Source organism: Arctopsyche grandis, chromosome 10 (assembly GCF_051622035.1).
Source record: "Arctopsyche grandis isolate Sample6627 chromosome 10, ASM5162203v2, whole genome shotgun sequence".
Lineage (NCBI taxonomy): Eukaryota > Metazoa > Arthropoda > Insecta > Trichoptera > Hydropsychidae > Arctopsyche > Arctopsyche grandis.
In genome coordinates, this window is record NC_135364.1 from 14,740,877 (window position 1) to 14,765,637 (window position 24,761).

The 24,761-nt window shown below is 33.8% G+C and overlaps 1 protein-coding gene and 2 non-coding genes across 3 annotated transcripts in view; all 3 read left to right on the forward strand.

The window, feature by feature from the left end:
* Positions 1 to 24,761, forward strand: part of LOC143917624 (agrin-like) — a 427,846-nt gene that overhangs the window by 224,602 nt on the left and 178,483 nt on the right. The window contains exon 2 of the mRNA XM_077439203.1: positions 7,769 to 7,804. Within this exon, the coding sequence (XP_077295329.1) occupies positions 7,769 to 7,804 (36 nt within the window). The remainder of the gene's footprint in view (positions 1 to 7,768; positions 7,805 to 24,761) is intronic.
* On the forward strand, positions 19,896 to 19,967 carry TRNAH-GUG (transfer RNA histidin (anticodon GUG)). Its single transcript has one exon. It is a non-coding gene; the product is annotated as a tRNA-His (tRNA).
* Positions 20,081 to 20,152, forward strand: TRNAH-GUG (transfer RNA histidin (anticodon GUG)). Its single transcript has one exon. It is a non-coding gene; the product is annotated as a tRNA-His (tRNA).

Genomic DNA, 24,761 nt, shown 5'->3' on the forward strand with positions numbered 1-24,761 from the left:
CGAGCGATGACAAACTTAAAAGTCGACATACATATATTATAAAAAGTGAATAAAAAAGTTATCTGAAAAATATTCTAACGTAAAAAAACCATTAAAGCCAAGATTTTACTGTAAGTAAAGAAAATACGAGTATAATATTTTGATGTGCGTCGAAATTGGCGCGTTTTTCTCGAACAGCGCTGAAAACAGACGTGAAATATGAACACTTTGATGAGCAGAGAGAGTTCGGCTGGCATTCGTTCTTGGAAGGCAGGGGTTTCGAAGCGAGGATATACAATATGTATGTATATAATATGTATGTATGTGTATCTAAATATAATATATACATATACAATATATGTATTCGTTTCTCTCGTGTGTGATTGATGCGTCGGGGCGCAGCAGCCCAGCCCGGCCGCGATAACGGCTCAGCTCTGCGAACACTTGTCACTGTCGCTCGCCCTGACGAATAAGCTCCGCGAAAGCTTCACGAAAGCTCTTTCGTAACCCTCCCCTATTTTCCTACATGTAGATGTTCGATCCCCTGCCGTCGACTCGCCTGAGAGCTCGTTCGAGACTCGGGAATTTGGGATTCAGTGCTATATGCGTGTCCGAAAGTGATATTTGTCTGTAAATATTTTCACTTCTCCAGCCAGCTCAGAACATCCATTTTTGAGATTTTCAAAGACACGATCTTGCACAGTGTTCTATTCTTTGTTCCTCTTGTTTTTGATCGATTTTTTATAGAACCAATTTCACTGCATCCTTTAAATGCCGTTTGGACTGCACATCACGATAATTTAAGTTGTTTGGAAATTGCTATCTGTCTTACCCTTGAAAATGTATAAAATAATCCGAGCTTTGTTTACATCACACGATTCCCGTATTTTTGGCGTTTTTACAAGCCTGCTATCAGGTTGTTTTTGCTTTTTCGTCTGACAAAATATGGGCTTTTCAATTAATTAAGATGCACTTAATTAAAAACAAAATAAAAAAGGATACAATTGAGAAACGGAAAGAGATAATTTCGTATTTTTTTAAATAGGTGAAAGTAGAGTTTAGCAATATAGGAGTTCGTAGTGAGATCCGATGCAGGTAGTAGGTGTTTCAGCCAGCAGTATTAGTAGCTCGGTGCTTGCGTTAATGTTTACCACCGAATGGTTCCCGGGTTCAAACCCTGGGTTGACTTCGATTGAAAATAATCATTAATAATCATTTCCTTTCAGAGTTTGCCAATTTATCTGATTTCACTGTAGAAACGGTTCCTCATCAAATTGGCAAAACCATCATACCCACTATATGTATATCAGCGGTTCCCGAATTCTTTTGGCTACGGAACCCTTTTTGGTTTACCATTTTTGGGCGGAACCCTAGCTTAAGTAAGAAGTAAACTTACTGTAACATTGTTTTTTTACGTGAAATCACACCATACTGAGGCTTTTTGGATTGGTGTCCGCATCTTCTAAGTATAGTTTGACTTTAAAAGAAAAACTTTTTAAGATAAAAATATTTATTTAGTTGGAACAAAAAGATATTTATTTAATGTGATGAATGAAATCTTTTCATAGTTTTTCTTAAAATAAGATTGAAGTCAGGTTTTATGTCTGACAATTGGATGCGGAGGTCTGGTGTAGCATTCAACTTACTCCTAAACTTATTTTTCGTGTAGGCGTAAGCTGAAAACCCAGCCTCGCATCTGTAAGTTGACACAAATGGGAAATCTTGAATGGAACCCCTGAGAGCCTCTTACGGAACCCCAAGGTTCCGCGGAATACCATTCGGGAACCGCTGCACTATATTGTCACCACTATTTGAATATTATTTCAAATTTATAATCCATAAATTTTCATATGTACAATTTTAATACTGTAACGTACGCCGCGGATTAAGCGAATAGAAGCCCAGAGACTGTGACCGTTCAAAGATTATCTGTAACGGATATCTGTTAACGGATTAACTAAATGCATACCGTGCGACTGGTATAAGTGGGTTTTAAGGATTAGCGACAAGCTAAGTGCATGAAACAATGATTGCACTTCTCATACCGTGGGAATACATATCCGAATACGTGACTATACAGTAGGTAAACAGATTAGACGTCCTGAGAGACCGTGAGACCGGTGTAAGTGGTTTTAGGGATTAGCGACAAGCTAAGTGCATGAAAGCTAAACAATGATTGCACTTCTCATACCGTGGGAATACATATCCGAATACGTGACTATACTGTAGGTAAACAGATTAGACGTCCTGAGAGATCTACCCCTTATAAGGCGGTACGTAGGCGATATCATGTCATTCTGGACTGAACACTGGCAATACGTGTAACTCCTTAATCATCAATAAATGCTGTGAGACGACTGTTGGCCTTTTACTTGGATCCTCCACCCACCCCTACGCAACAATACCATAGATGACAATCAGGAAAAATATGAATTTAAAAAATAAAATAATAATTTAAGCAATTAATATATAGCATTTTTACAAAATGCCTAATACATTTGTAGATATCTGTGTATGTGCATGTCGATATATCCATTGAAGTTTACATACAAAGGTAGGTATATGCGTCCGTCTAATATTTAATATAAAAAAATTGTATTGATTTTTTGAGATTTTTCTTTCGTGGACATATTCGGCGAATTTTCACACTTCAAATATTAGCTTCACGAGCGAACTTCGCAGATTATTATTAATTTTAAGATAAAAAGAAAGCCGTCGAAATTTTTTTCTCGAAGGATGGGCTTGAGAGGAGGGGAAACGAGGGGGTTTGTTTCGACGAGCCTACGGTGATTTCGTTTCGAGCAAACAAGAAAACAAACTCACCCCCTGCGACTGGGCAAAATTAACTTTTGACGGGCAGGACGACACCCCTGGTGGCACTAGTGAACACTCGTTCTCATAAATAAGCGATATAACCTACTACACTTTATTGTCCGTTCATAGTTTTCCTGCGTACCATCTTGTCGCAAGGACGGACGATACATTAGAATAAAATGTAAATTTTATATAGCGAGTGAAGTGGAAAAAATCCGGTCGAAAAAGTTCGGAGATCGCTCGTCGCCATTTCGACATGAAAAAAATTGCTAATTTAAAAGCGAATAACCATTTAAAAAAGGAGAAAAAACCCTAGAGAGTCCATTTAAATCCTGTTGAATTGGGACGAACGAAAAAAATTAGAGCTAAATGCTAAAAGCAAAGTGCCAATAATGGTTTCGTTCTGCCTTTTATTCGCTTGAGATTTCATTAACGACTTTAAAAAACCCTTTTTTATATCAATTGGCGGAATCGAATTTTCCGCATGACTTTGAAACGCCTATTATATGAACATAATTTGTGATTTCGTTTAATACGTTCGACACTATCGCAAACGCTACGCTTCGGAAATTTTTCACATCTAAAGTAACTATAATTAGTAACCATTTTTTCTACAAATATTAAATCACATATTATATATGAACATGTGTATATACATATATGTACTAACTAATGTACCCATGTACTGGTGTTTGTACAACAATAACAAGTATTAGTGCCAATATTTATCATTATGCGGATAGCTTAAAATTTATAAGATACATTTAACAGTGGTTTTATTACTCGATTATACACACATATTTGCAATGTATTATGCAATCACAATCGATATTCCGATTTAGTGTCTGCGTTCAGCAGAAACGGCGTTTTCATTGAAATCCCCACAATCTGCCCCCGAAGCAGGATAATATAGAGGGTAAGAAAAAATTAGGGGGACGGTCGGGTTCCGGTTCGCCAGCGACACATAGATGTCATTTTTTGCCGATCTCATTTATCCGGGTGGGGATTCCGGATAATTAATGTCGGCCGGCGCCCGTGGCGTCGTCGGCGTACGCCGAGTTTTCCGGAAAAATCTCCACCGTTCGCGCGATAAAAAGAAACCATTAGGCGTCGCGGGAAAGCGACGCTTTTCCCCTCATCTCCCAGCACCAATCCCCCTTTCCCAAACTCTCATTTTTTCTATCCGAAACGATTCGGAATCTTTTCACGCCCGACAATGGTCCAAAAGAAAGAAAAGATGAAAAAAAGCGTGTTGTGAAAGAGTCATTATTCATTTTTTCGGTGGTTGTGTCAGCTTTTGCCGCTCGAACGAAGATGCATTCGCCGAACAAGACCACCCCTAATAGCCCGCCAAGGGTACATAAAAAGTTTTTCAACTAACTGTTGAACTACCTTCTCGGAAATAATTAATTTATCTCCTCAAGTAGGAAATGAGATTTGCTTCTCTGTGTGTTTAAATGTATTTACATCAAATGAAAAAAACTCAATGAAATTTTAAGTGGTTAAAAAATTGATTAAATTTGGATATATGCACTGTTATGTCTACATAAGTCTTTATTTGTTTTATGTATTCTACTCCCACGACCTTTAAATCAATCTGCGAGACGAATTATGTTTCCCCCAAAAATATCAAAGCCCTTCTTAAGCCTGCATAACAAATTGCATGCATCTACTCAGCCATTTCTCGATACATTCAAGACACATATGTTAACATTAAAAATATCGTTTTTCAACTAACTTTATCGCTTTTCTGCATTATTCTCACGACTCTTAATCCGCACAACGAATTGCGTGAAATCTACCCTCAAGGGATACATATGCAAACACTAAAAATATTGTCTTTAATTAGTTTACCAGCATTTTTCACACGACTCGACTCGAATCGTATTCCCTCAAAAACCCTTTTAAAGCTGCGTAACTAATTGTGTGAAAACCATTTCTCGATACACTCAAGGGTCAAAGTATTAAATTCTTAAGATATTGTTTTACTTAACTCGAGTTCCCCCCTATTTTATCACGAACTATGGTCCAAATTGTTACGTCTATTAAATATATACTGATATTAAACATATGGAACGTCACTTGCGATCAAGCCGTCTCTTACTTAACACTTGCGATCAAACACTCTTACTTATCACTTGCGATCGACCCGTCTCTTACTTATAACTTGCAACCGAACCGTCTCTTACTAATCACTGACTTACAATTGAACCGTCTAACTAGTGACTCGCGATTAGACGACTTAACTAGTAAACTACTAACTAGTAACGTGTAATACTAACTAATCTCGTGTATACTTACTACTATTAAAGAAGATAATCATCTTATAAAATAAAGTGAGTTTTATTTACGGAGTAGCGTTCCGCAAAAACGCTTGGTGGCAGCGGAAATATTAATAACAACAAAATACACATCACCCACGAATGTAACAGTACGTATGATTTTTAGTGTGTAAATTAAAGGTAATAATGATTCATGTACATAAATACATTGTATAAATTATCTACATACATACATATGTATATGTATATTCAATTAACCTTTTAGATTGCTTTTTATGTCATAGTAGCTTCCATGATTCTCGCATAAGCCGATTTGAAATTGCAGATAATTAAATATCATAGTGTGTACACTAGGCCGCAGCAAAAGAAGCGAATTTTGAATATCCATCGATCAATTAAACTACAATACAGGTGCATATTGACCGTTTACTTTGAAGAACAATTTCTCATTTTTCGTTCCGACCCAATACACATAAATACATACCATCATCATCATTATCTACAGCCATTCAACATCTACTGTTGGAAGAAGGCCTCTCGAACACGCTTCCACCCGTGTCCGTTTTAAGTAACTCTCATCCATCTCATTCCATATCTTTTTCTGATTTCATCCACCCATCTCCCCTGTGGCCATCCTTGCGCCCTTTTAAATTCTCTCGTGTACCATTTGAAAAATTTCTTCGTCAACTCTTCTTGCTAGGTGACTAGCCTATTGACATTTCAATTTCTTTATTCTCACATTTACATCAACCAACTTTGTCATACTTACGTACCCACGTATTCCGTTTTCTATTTCTCCTCGTTATGGCAAGCGTTCTATTCTTCTTTGAGTGCACTGTACCCAATGTACATATTATATTATTCTGGCATTCAATGTCCAAGTTTCGCATCCATGCGTTATCACTGGTAAGATTTGAAAATGGCATTTTAGATTTGAATACGGCATTCATTCGCCCAAATGAACTTAATCTTTTTTCTTACGTCTCCTTATTTCCTCATCTTTATTACTGAACTATTTATTATTTATGATTTGATATAAATAATTTTTAGTTTTTATAATTAATCAAGCAAAAAAACGTTTCTTTTCTGTGTTATATGTATTAAAATGTCACATATTTTCCTGCAAAAAAGAATATTGAAACAAGCTTGTATCATAAATAATAATAATTCAATTGTGTAGTGATTGAGAAAGGGCAAAAACTATTTCTTCGTTTCCTATATAGGAAAGAATATGGGTATTATCCATATATCCACCCTACTTCCTTCCTTTTGGGCATACTTGGGTATATTTCCTCTAAACTTCATAGAAACTTATCATTAATTTATTTTATTCTCCAGCTTCTATAAGGAAATATGATATACATATATGTATATGTCATGCCTGTCGTTGCTGGAACAGTTGGGACTTTATTTCCCTCTTAATTATGTACGTGTTAGACTTCATTATTTGATGATTACACCTCCTGACCGCATAATGCTTTACCGGATGGCTCCTATTCCAAAAGCTATCCGACTTCTTGATGAAATCATTGCTGCCGTTCCTGAATGTGATATTTTCTCCTTCAGTGAGCGTAGGTTATCGGAGATTATTTTAACCTACATATTTGTCTGGTAGCCTGTGCTCATCATTATTTTCATAATTGGATGTGATGTACATTTGTACATATGAGTGGAATTTTGATCTTCTCTTTTTCAATTGGGCCTGACTGGCATGTTTTGTATTTACAGCTGGTTCTTATACATATGTATCTCTGTAAATATATATTGGTGCTGGCTGTAGATGCAAGACATTCCCTATTACAGATGTATTCTGTTTATTTGATATTTTTACGTTATATGCTGTTATTATAATTCTATTTATGGCGAATTAGAGACTCCTGTAACACTACAATGTTTCAAACTTAAATAAATATAAAGGTGCCATTTGAAGCATGAAAATATAACACGAAATCGATCATTGTGTAGTTTTGTAAGTACATAATATATGTATATTGAGGCAATGATTAATTGTATGAATAGTTTTATGACAATGGCTTCACCGTGGTTGAATATGTGAACGTTCATACCATCAATCGTGAATCGTTAAATTTAAGCAAGTACGACATTCAAATACCATTAACTAACTGATATATGTATATATTTTCACAATTAAACTGTAGTAACTTATCTGTTTCTAATCTATAGATTCGCACCAAGTACGGTCTTGGTAGATCGGTATCGTTTTTAGGTTCGTGTATGTAAAGGCACTCGCAAGACAAACGCGCTCGAGTCTCGTGTTTATTTATCGAGATAACCGTAATTAAGATATGTGGCCACTAATTGCGTGCGGGTAGAAATATGTACGCGAAACCCTGCATGCCCCACAAACTCTGTGTTTTGCTGCTGGTGTATAAAGAAAGAAAAACTTATTCCGAGTTTGCGAAAAAAAGCGAAAGCTCGCTCTCACCGTTCTCTCCATTTTCCGCGATGGCGTTTCTTTGGCGCCCCGTATGTAGACATTAGAAAGATTAAAGTTCCTTTAATTAAAAGTTTTCCCCGGTGGCGAACCGCCCGAGTGCGCACGACGGAAGTAAGGAAAATTCGCGTCGCACGCGGTGAAAAATAAAAATAAAAAGAAAATATTTACGAAAAACTTAAATGTCAAACCGCCATGTCAAGTTTAGCTTTTTCATGTTTTCCTTCTCTTGTTTCAGATATGACCTACAAGCCGAGGCAGTCCATACCCGAAGGTAATCCAATATTCATTTCATTCGTTTAGAAAATGTCAGTATGTATTTTTTTTGTTTCTTATGTACGATTCGTATAAAGATGATCTTCGTTCGGAAAAATATATTTATATAACGTGTACGTATGTACATTTTCTCGTCGATTTTCATATTTCAGAAACACTTGGATAGCATGCGACTATGTTTAATAATTCATTTTCAACAGTCATATTTATAATACTCAATTTTCATATACCAAATTTGGAAAATATATTATATATTTTTATCGCAATACTTTAAGACTTTGATAGCAAATATGAATACGGGATACATACAATATGCTGCAGTTTTAATAAAACTTCATTCTAAGGCCGCTAAAGCAGCGTGTGTTTTTAAATCCCCCAAAATCCTTATTGAAAAAAAGTATTATTTAAAAGATTTAAAAGAATTTCTAATCATAAATATCATACCAGCGTATATTTCTCCAAAATATTGATATACTAAAACATATTAACGGTATAAAACTTGTCTTTTTTTTCAACGAATTTGTCGATAACGTTCCAACATTCAGAAATATGTAATTTCAAATCCTCAGATATCAAAATACACTGAATTTTCTCACGTAGCATACATACATACATATATATGTATATACTTTTGAAATTTAATATTTCATTCAAATTAATTGTAATACAATGATCTAAAAAATTTATATCGTTTATTATGTGATTATACATATATTGAAATGTATATATATATATATATATATATATATATATATATATATATATATATATATATATATATATATATATATATATATATATATATATATATATATATATATATATATATATATATATATATATATATATATAGGTAAATTGTATACAAAATTTAATACAACAATCACCACAGTTTGTGAAATATTGATCTGATAGTTTATACGTTTTTAGACAACTGTAAAAATCATGTATTCCAATTTTCAATTTAATTGATATGAAGGTTTATATATGTTTAATTTACTAAAACTACTATTTTTACCGTTATTTTGCGAAAAATACGTGGGCTCTCATAGATATGTATGTACATACATATATAGTATTTGGGTTATACGTGCGGTCCATAATGATTTTTGTATACATATATGTTTGTGGAATTCATTTATTTTGTTTAAGCGTTTCCTAACTACAAAAGATTTGATTACATCTTTTTATTTTTGTCGAAATCATTTTATTTAAAAATACGTTTGTTTGTTAACGTTACTGCAATTCAATTCTATTAATCCCATGCTTACTTGTTTGCTAGTTTGCAATGCTTGCTCTTTTTAATCTTTCCTTGTTATTTATTATAAATAGAAAATAAAAAATGAGTGCAGTGTTTTTAATTTTGTTTTATAGTAACCGAAAATTTTAAATGTATATCTTATGTACACGACTGAAGGGATCTTTTTACATATATACATATGTATCTTTTTCATATCCATGTGCCATGTTTCACATTCATATTTCATTTTCAAAACCGACGTGTATATATATATGTATATGTATGTATGTATGTAAGCGATAAATAGTAGATGGTCGAGTGGTGTGTATATTTTGATTGGAATACTTTCTAGTTTGCACGAATGCGTTTTCGTAAAAGTGAAAATAACACGTCTGGGAAAACGCTTCCAGTTTTCATTGAATTTGTAGTTGGAAATTCGATAGCGAAATTACACGCTCGCGCTCCATTGTGTTTTCGAAATTGACTATAGCCAGGTCTCTCGTGGAAACTAATAGCGCTTTGACGATAAAAAAAATATTACCTTAATAACAGTAATAGCCGTTGTAATTGATTGCTCGTGGCTTATTAAGGGGGCCTCGCGGCATAATAATGGTCGAAACTCATGAAACCGAATAGGAACGGACGGACGGGCGTACTCGTGCTAACTTCTCATAATCATCGTTTCGTATGAAAAGTATGCGCCGCTTTGGTGGAAAATCAATGTGCGAAAATTGCTTCTGTCGAAAATTAAATTGTATTGATACGGTGGTTGAACGGAGCGGACGCCGAACGCGTCGGAATTACTTAATTTTTACGATTTATAATGATTCCAATCTGGTGGGTCCCTTCATGAGAAAGCTAATTTAGATTTTATTGTTTTATTGTCTCGTCACGTCAGGTCGAAATTAATGTGCGCGTGACGTGTGCAGTATGTAAGTGCAGGGTGGGAAGGGGGGGTGAGTGAAATTGTGATTTATTTGAAAGTTTGTACGTGCGTGTAAATCTTTTGGATTTTTTTTAAATTATCCGTTGTAAAAAGAGAAGGTTAAAAGTTTTCACAACACATGGTATGCTTTTTTAAACCGAAATGTGTTTTATAGAAATAGTGACACACACATATGTATGTTTGTAATACAATGGAATACATATCAACATTTTTGCATCATAACCAATCTGCAAGTCTTCATAAATTATTTGTAAAGAATTTGTTTTGTAAATTTCACCTATCTTTATTATTATACTAGTATTTTACCCGGCTTCGCTCGGTATTTGTAAGATAAACCGTTTAAACATGGCCAATCTAATAGTAAACATTTTATTAAATTTATTTGAATAGTTTTATTTTATTTAAATTTATTTGTATATTCATTTGTTCATTCGTATGTAAACAACAATAGTTACATTCAAAGTCTCTTTCGAAATTATATATTAAATTTTTCCGTTTTACAAAGAAGTCGAAAATTTACTTTACAGCTTATTTTGGTCTATGAACAATTCGGTTTTGTTCGATTTTGATTAAATAAAATTAAATATAAACAAAGAAGAGAAGCATTGAATAGTGCTATGTAGATATGGGATATATGTATGTATGTACATACATATATAATGAATAATGACCTAATAATTATTGAAGTATATCATGTTAGTATGTTAACATGTTAATTATGAAAATAGCTATATTATTAATGTGCAACATACACAAAGTATTGGTTTCTCGCTTTTCCAAGCTAAAATATGCATATACGTATTTATATATTGATTAAAACACATTATTAAACTAAAATATGTATATGTATGTTATATAATTTATATTAACGTGGAATGGCACGTTTTTTCCTATTCGCATCATTTACAAAAAGCATACATATGTACATATGTACATACATTCCAACAAATTCATTCAACCAACTAACCAGAGTTAAATGTAAATAATGTAATTGTAATAAATTGCTTTAATTTGAAATTAAGAATGTTTTAACTGTTAGCCAATCGTGAATTGCGTCGATTCTGATGATTTTGTTAATGATTAAATTCCTCTAGCGTAATATCGGTGACATTTGCTTACTTTAATGATAATAACCACCCTCCTCATGTCGGATAAAATCTGAAGTGGTTCAAAATCGGTTCACAAATTTTGTGGTGTGAAATTAACAAAAATCATGTAAAAAATTTAAATTACGAAATTGTAAGCTTTGTGACATGTTACTAAACATTTATATAGGAGCACGTTTTATATGTACATATCTACGCACATATATCGATAGCGTCTAAATATTTAGGCGAATGAAAGTATTGCTTGGTTTTCGTGTGGATTGCGGACATCGATGTTCTTACGTATGTGAGGTTTTGTTAGACTTCCATCTCTCAAGGTATTTCGCGCACAGAGACATTCCAGACACGCGAAAATGTTGACTATCGCTGGCTCTCTATATACCCTCGTGTACGGCGTGGCTAAACCGTGATTTACGTGCAGACGGTTGTATCTTAAATCTTGTTAGCGGCGCAAAAGTTGCGATTTACACCTGAAGGCTGATAGGTAATACGCGAAGCTTACTACCACCACTACTACCATGCCATTCTCAACCCCTTGACAGTCGCCCACCCTTTTCAAACCCCCCACCCATATCTCCCTCGGCTAGATTGTTGTAGTGGCGGCTAGTGTTTCGCCGCTTCACTCTGATTATTTTGCGGTGGCGACTTTCTAGATTTACCGTAAGCGGATTATCCGACAACGGAACGATCTGTTCATTAAAAACGGAATCGAAACGATTCAGACACTTTTATATATGTACATACATATCGGCAAGTATTGGTATGTTTGATTTTCAATTTTCGCGATGTTAAAGTTTATGTATAGATAGGTAGTACTATTGGCCATTGATATTAGCTTATAGTTTAGTATTCTACCAGTGTTGCATTGTATTTTTTGATTTAAAATTATGTTTACTAATTTAAGCTCGTTATAATTAAAATATACGTTTTATGAAGTTGTGTTGTTTATGCTTTCACAAATTATCTCTCGTATTTCAATAACGCTTTTAATTATAGGGCTTATAGGACGCTTTGTAACAATACGTACTTCCTTGGGCCGATGGCTTTAAAGCATTTTATGGTATTGGGTTGAAGTTATGCGATAAATTTATAAGTTTTTATATAAAGTTCCGCGAGTTATAAAAATAAACTATAATATTCACAAAGTAAATGTACAAGATAATGGTATCAACGATGGGATACTGAAGTCTTTGTAAAACAGAAATACAGATACGTTTAAAGTTTTAGCGGAAATATCCCATTCGGCTTCTTTATTTCTTTCCTTTTAAGAATGTATATATGTACATATGTACATACATATATACATTTTGTGATTTTAAAAAATTTCCGATTACTCGTAATCGGCACAAAAAATTACCGTTTTCGTGAGAAACGTAATCCCGTTGCCGAATTCACGTATTTAGCTAATTCTTGTATTCTTGAATCCTTTTTTTGCTTAGCCATAGTGACGTCTTGGGGCAATTCTGTAATGTCACTATATTCAAATTTTAAATAAAACAATATATAAATATACATTCTTAAAAGGAAAAAAAAAAAAAACCTTATATATATAATAGCGCTATTCTGTGTGTGTGTGTGTCGGTGTAAAATAACGCTCGCCGTACTATAATAGTCGTTTTGATTCGACGTACGTCACATCTAAAACACTGCCAACAAAAGTTCCTGAGCATTTATTTAATTAATTAACTAATTTTTCTATAGGTGTTTTATATTTTTTATATGCAGGTAGGTAGGTTTTTACAATTTTTTTTTCATATTAAACAATTAAATACAAATATTAAATTAAATATATTTAAAAGATATTTGAAAAAAAAAATACGACCGCGTGCGGATCGAACACAGGACCTATACATTTTTTTATTTAATAACTTAATATACGAACACCCGTGCGATGATATTTCATCGGATACAACACAAGTGTTGGTAGAATAAACAAAAATATGTGTTAGCGTTAAGGGCTAAATTTTCGAAAGTCAGTGTCGAATTTTCCCTCGTTTTTAAATCAAATCAGAATTCAGGCTTAATTTTTCTATAATTAATGTATTTTTAAATAACTCCCCTCTTCTCGTACCGTTGTTTTCAAGTTTTGTACATGTTATCGAAAATTCCTCCCCGATAGTAATAATTATACAAGCAAAACGGAGTGTGTTGTTGTACAATGAACCGACGTCCGATAAGGTACCGGGGATTACGCCAAAGGAAGGGCGGATTTGTGCGGGGGGGGGGCTAAGCCCCCGCAAGAGTTACGGGCCCCCGGAGGCTACACCCCTACCTCTCACCCTCAATCCACCCACACTCATCCTGACCCCCAAAGTCACCCACCGATGCGACACATTAACATTTAACTCGACTCGACTTTGAGCCTAGTGCGACCAGCGGTGTCGATTCAAACTCGGGCCTCGGAGTGAAAAACCCCGTGGGAAAACGCTTCTCCTTCAGGGGACACTCCATGTTTATTTATAATATTATAATTGTATATGTATACGGAGCAATAGCCGGTGGGGAAGTGGCACGAGACGCTCTTTTGCACCCGCAACCGTGAGGGTGATTAAGACGTGACGCTGTCGAGACGCCGGGAAACCTCGCAATGACGCCTATTTCTGTTGTTAATGTGTTAAATTTTCCAACGTGCCTATTTTGCAGTTTTAATTAGACGTACATACAATCTTACAGGAAAATATTTAAAAAAATAATAATATTTAATTTTTTGTTCTTCTAATCACATTCAAATACACTTGAATGATGTTATTTTAAAATCTAGACAAAAAATATTATAGTTTAATGCAGGCGTCGGTAACCCTTTTTGGCTATGGGTCAAAATCAACCAAAACTTAACTTTAAAAGTCATGTTTTGGTTGATTTTGATGTTTAGGGTGAGTGGTTATTTACATTTAAAACTGTCTTTTCGCGAGAATTAAGATAAAAAAAGAGACAAAAACTCTTCCATTCCTCGTACATTTTCAAAACTGTGTAGTTATTTTCTTGGAGTCGTTATTTGAAATCATTATATTTATGGTTTATTTTCCCTGCTAAGAACAAAAGTCTTAAAAACATCGTTTATCATCGAGATTATTTTTAACGATTTCGTATAGAAATATTTGTATGTCATCAAAGCTCTCTATGCACAATCTATTAAGAACTTTGCTTTTACTTAACCATAAATATTTCAACATGAAACAACAAATCTTTATATTAAAATTCAATTTTTTTTTCAGTGAAGTGTCTTTAAAATGTGATCATGCAAAACGTGCTACTATTTTGTTTCCGATCTTCATAACCTTTTACGTTACATCCTCAATTTGTTGCGTATCAGATGCCTTTGCAAATAAACTTTCTTCATATAGCGTTAATTTTATCATTCAATTGCAAATCATTTTTGACATGACGCATAATCTAAAATATAGTTTTTGGTACTTGTTATTTTTTGGTACTATAGCCATAAACGGATTAACTCAAGTGGGTCACTTGAAATTGTCAAATTGTTATAGGCTGTCGATGCTTGGTTTAATGTGTCTATAAAAAAAGTTATTTGCAATAATACATCTGTTTTATTATGTATTGTATTTACAATACAATAGATATATTACTTAGAAGACAATAAAACTATTATTTAGAAATTTTCTATAAATATAAAAGAAGGTTATTTATATTTCGGTAAAATAATCATATTTTTTCTACATATACATCGTATTGAAAAATTCATAATATTATTAAATATTTATGTATGTATGTTTATTTAGTTCTAAAAAATACATCGTTTTAATACTTGATTATTGAAAAAGAGTCGATTACAATATTTGTTCTTATTATTTTTAATTCACAACATCGTTTATGTAACAATAATTTCATCGTTTATACTAAAATAACGTAACAAAAAAATGTTCCAACAGTTTTGAACGAAATTGAAATGAAAAGACAACACAGATGTTCGGCAACACATGCAATATTATCATAAAAAAACTCGCTCAAAATACATATGTATGATTATCTACATACATATATATGTACATACATATGTACGTATATGAACGATTTTATTATTTCGTAAATTCATCTCAAGTTTGTAAATATGTATTTTATATCAAATCGAATAAAGAAGCCAAACTCGAAATTGAGATTTCGAACCTTTTCTCGAATCACGCAGATTCGTACTCGTAGTAACAAGCTAACGTCAAGCAGTTGTTAGAGGTATTAAGATGGAGTCTCGTCTTAGAGAGGACGAGGAAGGAGTCTCCTTATCCCTCGATGACCAAAGCTAGGGGGGGGCGGTTTGATAAAGGGGTCGTAACAACGCGTTCAGCACCCCCTCGGGGACCCGTCTTGGAACCCCCATAGGACTAGGAGGTGACGTTGAATTATGCGACAGATACGTCTTGCCGCGTTAACCCTGATTAATATTTAGCACCCGGTTAGCGTCAATTTAAAACGTGTACTCGCTTAAAATATAAACGTCAATGGTGATTGAATTGTGAATGGCGTGTGTGCTCGGTGACATGCGACAGTAACTGTACCGGGAAGGATGAGGAATGTTAAAGGGTTACGTGTGCATATATGTATGTACGTACATACATATGTTTGATTATGATTGTATGTATGTATATACGGGCTAGTTATTCGGTCAATTGGAGTATGCAGTTTTATAAGCTGCACTAAAATTTAGTGTCGATTTTGCACTAAATTGCCAATTTTACGATCCGCCTATTTATGCGGATAAGTGTGTTTTTATAATGCTGATGCAGTGTGAATTTTAACGGTAATTATCAAACAGATAATTCAATTTTTTGATATTTTTTTTTATCACATATAACAAATGCATAAATTATTTAATAATATATAAACACTTTTTTATTTGAAAAGTTTTTATAAATTCTATCATGCTAATTGGGCCGCGTTCTGTAGAGTGTAATTAGAATCTGTTATTATTGCGTAATAGCTTGTTAAAGGTCTAATTTTCTTGGATAGACGTTACATTGCAGGCTAATTACAAACTGTATTTACGCTCATCTACGTTTATACTTTAATAGGGTCAAATTTTAAATAAACGGCTTTAGATTTTGACTTAACTGTAAATTGATTTTTGTTTTCGTACCTATAATTTTTTCCAATATTCATACATATGTATACGTACATAATTTCATTGAATATATGTATATATGGATATATATTGTCGCATTCACTCAATATATACATTCACTCAATATATGTATATATTGTGCGTAGTCTGGAATCTTTTACCGTTTACCGGTTTATTAAATTTGACGGTAAATTGCAATCTCTAATCGTTACATATGTACATAGATAAAGTAAGAAGTATATATGTATCGGTCTTTATATATGTAGGTATGCGTCATATATAGACTAGTTTCGGTGAATAGAACTACATCTAAATACATATTTACGAGTGAGGTTAATTTACGGATATTTTTTAGTGTACAAAACCGTAAAAAATCGATGAGGTTGGAATTCATTTACTGATTTACATTCAAGCCTAACATAAATGCTAATCGAATAATGCAAACTGATTTAATATATTATATGACGTACATGCATATATGTATGTACATACATACATGATGCATTGATTAAAATTCTTTTTTTTTATTCATTCAAAATATGAACCATAAATTTTTCTTCTATCGTTTCAAATCTTTTAAAATTTTCAAATGCAGATATTTCTTAGTCATTCAAATCCATACGCCGACTTATAGAAGGTACCAATGTATGAATGCATGTATGTATAGGTATGTATGTACGTCTTATGTATTTTTTCATATAGACCAAGTTCCAGTGTTAATTAAACATGGCATTCGAGCCGGAGTTAACCCTGTCGTCCGTAATAAAGTGCCTTGTAGTTTACTGACTAAACTTGGACATTTTTTGCCACCACCCCTACCTACCCGGAGACCTTACGACTACTTTAGACGTCACCGCTGCCCCGTTTGTCCCACCAATCTTCTTCCGTTTCTCCCTGCTCTCCCTCTCTTCATCTCTCCGAACCCGTGTTGACTCTCGCCTAATTTCTTACTTTCGCCGGGACGCTTAAAATTTTTTTTTCGTTAGCATTTATATTTTTCACTCTTCTTCGCTGGAATTTTTGGCGAGAGCTTTTTTTTGTCTCCCTGCGGAATTCCGAATATTTCCCGGCGCGAATCAAAATAATGGACGGGGAATTAAACGTGACTGGAAATGTTCAGTGTCGTTCCCGTTCCACGGTGTAATCCTCTTCCCCGTTTTACGGCCGCGTGGGCTTCCAGTTACTTTTCAACTGCATTATATCTATGTCTGTACATACATACGTACATAGTTGAATTTGCGCGATTAAATTAACGGATGATAGTCGAGTTATGTTAATTTCAATTTGCAATGTTGGAAACTCTCACCTCTGCAACTATGCAGCCGTTTTTACGATCACTACCTGATTTAAATTGAAATTTTGCCTTCTATGCCCTGCAACATATTCACTATTTTAGTTCAATTGCGATTAAATATCATCCTTTGGTAGATGAAGGCTTTTTTCATGCATCTCCGTTAACATTCATCTATGTAGCTAACCCCACACACTTTTATTACATCATTTTATCCTTTTACACTCTTTTGGGCACCAATTGAGAACTTCTTTTACCCTCCTTTTTTCTCTTCTATTAGACACATTTACAACCTCTTCACTGGCTACTCGAAGCATACATACTTTTCACTCGTTTATTTCGTTTCCTTTTTCTTAGCATACAAAATATTGCCATTCAAGGTCCAAGTTTCAAATCTATGTATGTATACGAGATTACTGAAAAAATTTCTTCTCGGTACGATACGGTGTTATTTTATTTTAAAATATCATGAATCCGCCCAATTGTTCTCCATCTTTTTATTCGTATTTTTTTCATCCTCTTTACTTCCAAACGTGTAAATGACTTGTCCCGACAATTAAATAACTATTTACCTACACATGTATTTGTGAATGATTTTACGGATTCTACCCCAACTTGCTTCTTTTATCGCAGTATGTATGTAAATAGCAGCATAATTTACTTTTTCGTTACACGCATATTATTACGTTGTGCATACGTACATACATACATATGTATGTATGTACATAAATACTGTTTTCCGTGCGTTCGTGGGTCGACCGTGGCTCATCTTCCTACTCCTCCCATCAGCTAACAAAAGGCTCTCCCTGGGTTCCCATTCTTAAATTGCCGGTGTGATCAACATTATGTAGATCCTCACCCGGTTTTCGTCCCTTCCGTGTCGCGCGTGTGTTTTTGTCATCATTTCTCCCGCTTCGTTTCGCCCAGGGGTCGTTTTTACCCCCGAAGTCACCCCTCCCCTCCCTTCCCTTTCTACTGGCCCACTTTGATATCCTTAAGCGCTCGCTCGTCTCTCTCTCCACATCCGTATCCTTCAAACCTCCTTCTTTTGGTCTCCAAAATCCGACGAGGCGTCCTCAAATCCGTCCGGTGTCCTCAACATAGGAGGGTAGATTTTTTTCCAGGTAAATCGACAATGATTCCACACGTGCGAATAGAAAAGCCAAACAATTCTCTATTGACGGTGTATTTTAAGGTTAACTGGTTTTCGAGAGCGGGTTATCTAGAACCTAGTTCGATTATGTTATGTATAAACATACATACATATACCGGATATACATATTTCAACGACCGAAGTCCTTTTGTATTGAATTATAAAACTGAAATCATTTTAATCACATTATAATATATAATACGAAGCATTTATAATAGTTTTTTATTTGATTAATTACACTCTATTAAAGTCGTTACTAGTCTGAAAGCGTCTTAGGATTATTACATCGAGTCACTTTAAATAATTAGGCATTTGTAGAACAGCCTTTTATAAATGCTCCAGAATTTGTAAATGACTTCAAATTAATTTTAGCAAATAAATATAATACTTTTTACTGCCGTAGCAGATGAATATATTCATTATATAATAAATACAATTATTTAATTAAGTATTTCCATTTGCATCTAAGTGCATATTCAATTTCTTATATATTTTTCAATACCATTCAATTACTGCTTTAACAATTTATTTTTATTTTTTTGCAAAATTATATCAGTTAGCGTGTTGAATATAAAAATCATATATGAGCTGTTATAATTGAAAGTAGAATAAATCCATTTTTCTTCATTTCGAGAAATATCTCGCAAAACATTAGATATAATGTTTCACGTTTAACAATGTTTAAAAATACTGGTGGCCTGTAATACATTTATTCTGCTTTTCCGAGATTCTGGACATACCGAATTAAAAAAAAGTGATAACAATTTTAGAATTAAGTCAAACAGAAATAGTGTATTATTTGTAACTGAAAATTAGACACCACCACTTTCAAATATAATGACTCATATTAAAAACATTCATAGACAATTTTAATACAGAAAATTTGAATGATCTAAATGTTTGTACGTACATATACCTATATATTTTTATGAAAAAATACATTTTGTATGACGTTGATTGCATTTAAAGCGAGGTAATATTTTCTGCTTCAATATTTCGACTGAAATATGTTGGATTATGTGTGTGTGTGTGTGTGTGTGTACATGAAATGAATTACAGAACAGTCTGTAAAATTTCGAGTCGTTATTAGCCGATACGATCAGCCATGAACCGACTCTAATGCCAATTTACACCGGCCTCGAGTGGACCTCGAGTGAATGCTCTCGCCTCGAGCGTTCGCTCGAGAATGCGTTGCATTTCAGTGGAGAGAAAGTACAACGAATTTCTCAACCGAGAAGTAAAACCAGATTACGAACAACTCCAATCACCAGCTCCGGTAGCCGTGATCGTCTAGTGGTTAGGACCCTACGTTGTGGCCGTAGTAACCCAGGTTCGACTCCTGGTCACGGCAGTGTTGATCCACTGTCCCGGCGGAGCATTTTTTTTTTTTTGATTTTTAGCATAATTTCTGAAAGAGCATTCGGTATTTTCCATTGCTAATAACTCCAATCACCAGCTTCGATAGCCGTGATCGTCTAGTGGTTAGGACCCTACGTTGTGGCCGTAGTAACCCAGGTTCGACTCCTGGTCACGGCAGTGTTAAACCACTGTCCCGGCGGAGCATTTTTTTTTTTTGGTTTTTATCATAATTTCCGTAATCGTATACATACCACTGAAATTTGTGGTAATCTGTGTGTGTGTCCCAATGCTAGCCGAACATAATGAATCGATAAAAAGTCTAAAGTTTGTATAAATTCATTCGCGGTCTCCTCTCAACACAAATATCCTCTATATATGTAGGTATATTCGAGTTGGGAGTTAACCGATTACGCCATGGTCCGATTTCAAATTGTCCTTTTTTTTAAACATTAATTGAAAATTTTCATTATCGCCATATAAAAATATGTAATTATAATCATTTTATTTAGCGAGGTTTTGAACCACTTTTTTTTGTTTTTATAATTAAACTATTAAATATATACTTTTAATTGAAATTAATTTTAATTTGATTTGAAAAATAAAATTAATTTCAGACCGGGAGATCGGACTTACCCCCCGCGCTCCCAGAGATCGATACGCAGACCGTTCGCCTATGGTCCCGATCATTAAAATGCTTTAAATAACAAAATTTATAATATTCAAGGTTGCGAGGTCAATGACCGCGGTTTGTTTATACGTAATTGTGGGGATTAAGTTTTGTATATTAAACATACATAGTTCACAAATCTTTTTGCTTACGTCACGCGATATAAAAATACGTACTTTTTCATATTATCCGATTTCGGCTTCAATTATTACTATTTTTTATTGCATAATTTAATCGGCATAACCGATTCCCGTTGTATTGATAATTGTAGGTATTAGGTTTTGTTAACTAAACATACAAAGTTTTTACACCTTTTTCCTAACGAAGTTTTGAACATTTCTTTTTTCATATTATCCGATTCCCGATTTGGAATTCGATTTTGACTGGGGGTTTTATTATTTTATTATTATTTTTTCATGCATAATTTAATTGCATCATGCATATTTCAGTTCCGATTTCGATTAATTATTACTATTCATTTTAGATCTTTATTTTAAATCATGTATCAATCCGAAAGCACCCGTTGAAATTTCAACGGGCATAAAACTAGTTTATATATAAAAATCCAATAAGATAGCATTTCAGGTTCATGTTGTGAATAACAACTTAGTCAACAAATTTATTAAATAATGACACTGTGCTCACACCTGTAACCTTGTTTTGAACATGATGTGTCTGAAATATTTCAATTTTCACCTCAAGATGTAATATTAATATTAATTTCATAATTAATAATAATTTCATTTACTTGTCATTAATAACATTTACTACGTAGCAGTATTTCGGGGGTTTTTACACTTTTTGTCTACAATTGCCATATACACACACAGCTACTCGTATATAGTTTTCATTATCGTGTATTATATTTATGTAAAAATTCTTGTTCGTTTAGCGAAAATGTGAGAACTCAAGTATCACATAATCCACACGTTTGAATATACAGATTATCGCCCCCAACCTACTTCGTACCGGGAACGGTGGTTAAGACCATCGCACAAAGAAATATCATCACAGGATAAAGGGGAGGAGAGTAGGTGAGAGATGAGAGGGTGTAACGAAAAAAAAAAGAAAACTTGGAAGGATCGTTGGTTCCGCTTTTCCTCGTCCGATCGTTATCCCTTTCGGGCACATAAGGGTGCGCGCACACGACACGCGTTCTCTTGGCCTAAATTTGTTCTCGTCACAAGAGGAGCCTTCCAGATTTCTCATATTGTGCTCAAATTGCTATATTATACGAAAATTTATCCGGGCGTTTGTGTTGAATCTGAACCGCAAAACGTGAACAATGCCCGGTGTCGTGCATTTTATGCTAATCCGTCGACAGTGTCTAAATTAGAGGCGAACGAAAAATATATTTTTATTTAAAATATTCGTGTGAGTTTTGTTGAAAAAAGTGACATAGAAACACTAAGAAAAAAAATACGGTAATTTTTTAACTGAAGTGATGTTTACACAGATGTCGCATACGAACAAATGTACGTATTTATGTATATTCCAACAATTCCTAAATAATAAGTTTCCGCTCATTTTACCACAGAAATTGTTAGTTAAAATATTGAAATATAATGCGGTATAGAATTAAAAAGATAAAGATATAGGCGTTTTAACAATTAAAATCTGACAATACGAGTTAGTGGCGGAAATTCAAACATATAAGGCTACTGACTACTGGCAGAGAATGAGCTGTCTCCAAAATATTTGGGTTCTTAAACGTGTTTATTGCGATTGTTTTTCACCATAGAATCAGCGGAAGCAATGTAAATCGGTGACCAAACCGCACAAAATGGCAAAGTTTCAAACCGATCGATAGAATGTAGGAAATAGAGACTGCAAATAATGACTAAAAGGCGAAGTAAAACTAAAATAAAGTAAAAAAGGACTCAATGATAAATTCACAAGAGTTTATGAAATTTTACAAGCTTTACAAGATGTCGCGTGGAAAGACTAGTTATGTTAAATAATATAATATTTCATCCATTGATACCTTGGTAAAGATAAAAATTAACGATTAAGTAGTGATAGTTCTTGATGTTTTAAGCACGTAGTTTTTTGTTATTTTTTATTATTATGGTAATGAATGATCATTTGTGTACGGGTATACTTGCATAAATACATATTCAAATATGTATGTACATTTAAATGTACCTATTTGGGAGAAACCGTGAATAAAAACAGGTCTCTTGCCATCAGAAAGATTGAGAAAATACGAGAAGTTATGCGAGACAACTATCATAAGATATTCCGGAACGCTTCTACGTGTAAATTTTATAGGAGGGTAGGAGCGACAAATTTTGTTCTCCTCTCCAACGGAATATTCTCTCCTCTCTTATCTGATACAAAGTAAACGTGACACTTTCGTATTTGAATTGTATTTTATTTGCGAAAGATGTTCTCTTAAGATAAGCCTTTTTCCTTCCTTTTACTATGTATTGTATAATATATATGGGCGCGAGTTTTGTTTATATTTAGACAAATTGCATGAATTCCATTATTTAAATGTTTAATAAATAATTTAAACTAAATGTAAATAAATAATTTAAACTACTTTGAAAAGACATTCAGGTATATTAATTAAATTTTTCAGTTAAATTCGATATTAACTAGTAAAATATTAATATAAATTCGTGTGGTTGTTTCTTACCGTATAATTTAAAACTAATCATAAAATAATTCGAGTTCATTTAATATTTAATGAATTCAGAATTTTTAAATTTTGAGCTATTAGTTATCGATTTATTTGATTTATTCATTATTTTGACTGACGTTGATGTATGTATGTATGTATGCACATATTCTAATTGCTTTCACGCATATTGTTATGATTCATAAAAATATACTCTTAAGTAATAATATATAACGCTTTCGCACAGATTCGAGATAGCGTCCTCAACACAATCAATCTTCTTTTAAAAAGGAAAACGTAATAAAAATCCGAGCGCTTGCCGAAAAAAAAACCACCCCTAATTGCGCCGGCTATTATACAAACACAGCGTAATATATTTTATATACTTACGAAAAAAAAAAGCAAAGCACTGTAGCATCTAAATGTGTTTTACGGGAAACGAGAATGAAAACGTACACGTGTTAACCCCGATGTACACACAATTGTTGCCCTATAGAAGAAGAATAAGAAGAAGCGGGCGAATAAAAAACTCGGCGTCGAAATACCGAAGAAAGCACAAAAAAAAGACGTGAACCACTCGAAGGTGGGTGTAATTCTCGATGTGAATATTTCCAACGGTGAAAAGGAAAATCCGGCTAAATAAAAATAAAAGCTTTCCTTCCCCCCCCCCTGGTTTTTCCCTCCCGTGGCACGCACGGAAAATGAAAGCGGTTGTGGCATTCAACTTTCAGCGCGTGATTGATGGAGCGACCACTTGTACGAGCCGAATAAAGGCCAATGTTTAAGTTCCAATATATCAACGCACAAATCGACCAAAGATACGTGTGGGGAAAAATAGGGCGAAATTCGACCATGACGTGCGTCACCGATTCCGTAATGTTCGCGTCACGTGAATGTCATTATTTTCTATTTTTACGAATTTTTGCGCCTCACAAATTATGCAGGTAGTGTTACGCCATTGTTCGCAAATTTCGAATAAAATATTCCATACCCCATTGCGTGTGTTTTCAATAGGTGTTTTTCCTTTTCTTTTTCCAATTGATGTGGGTCGTGACCCTCTGGATTGAGGTGATGTGCTCATTCTTGACAAACCTGTTTCACTTATGTATATTGATATTCACAGCAATAAATTGGACCACAGTTTTCTCAATCTGGTGGGAGAATCATATGATCTGGATTCAATTTTCATCAACATTTCTGTTAACTATTGATATTACATATATTTGACTAAATAAACAGAGAAGGGTCGACAGATATACATATAATATAATATATATTATATACTCGGATGTTACATATATTATTTATTTACTATTTGTTTTTTTATACATATCTATGTACATCCTGTCTGTTGATTTTTCAATTAATAAAATAAAATAAAAATAAAATAAAATATATCTGTCGACCTATATACATATATCTGCCGACGTATAACATTTAGCTCTACGTATTTATGATTATAATAAATGATATATACATTTTTAAACATATTCAGT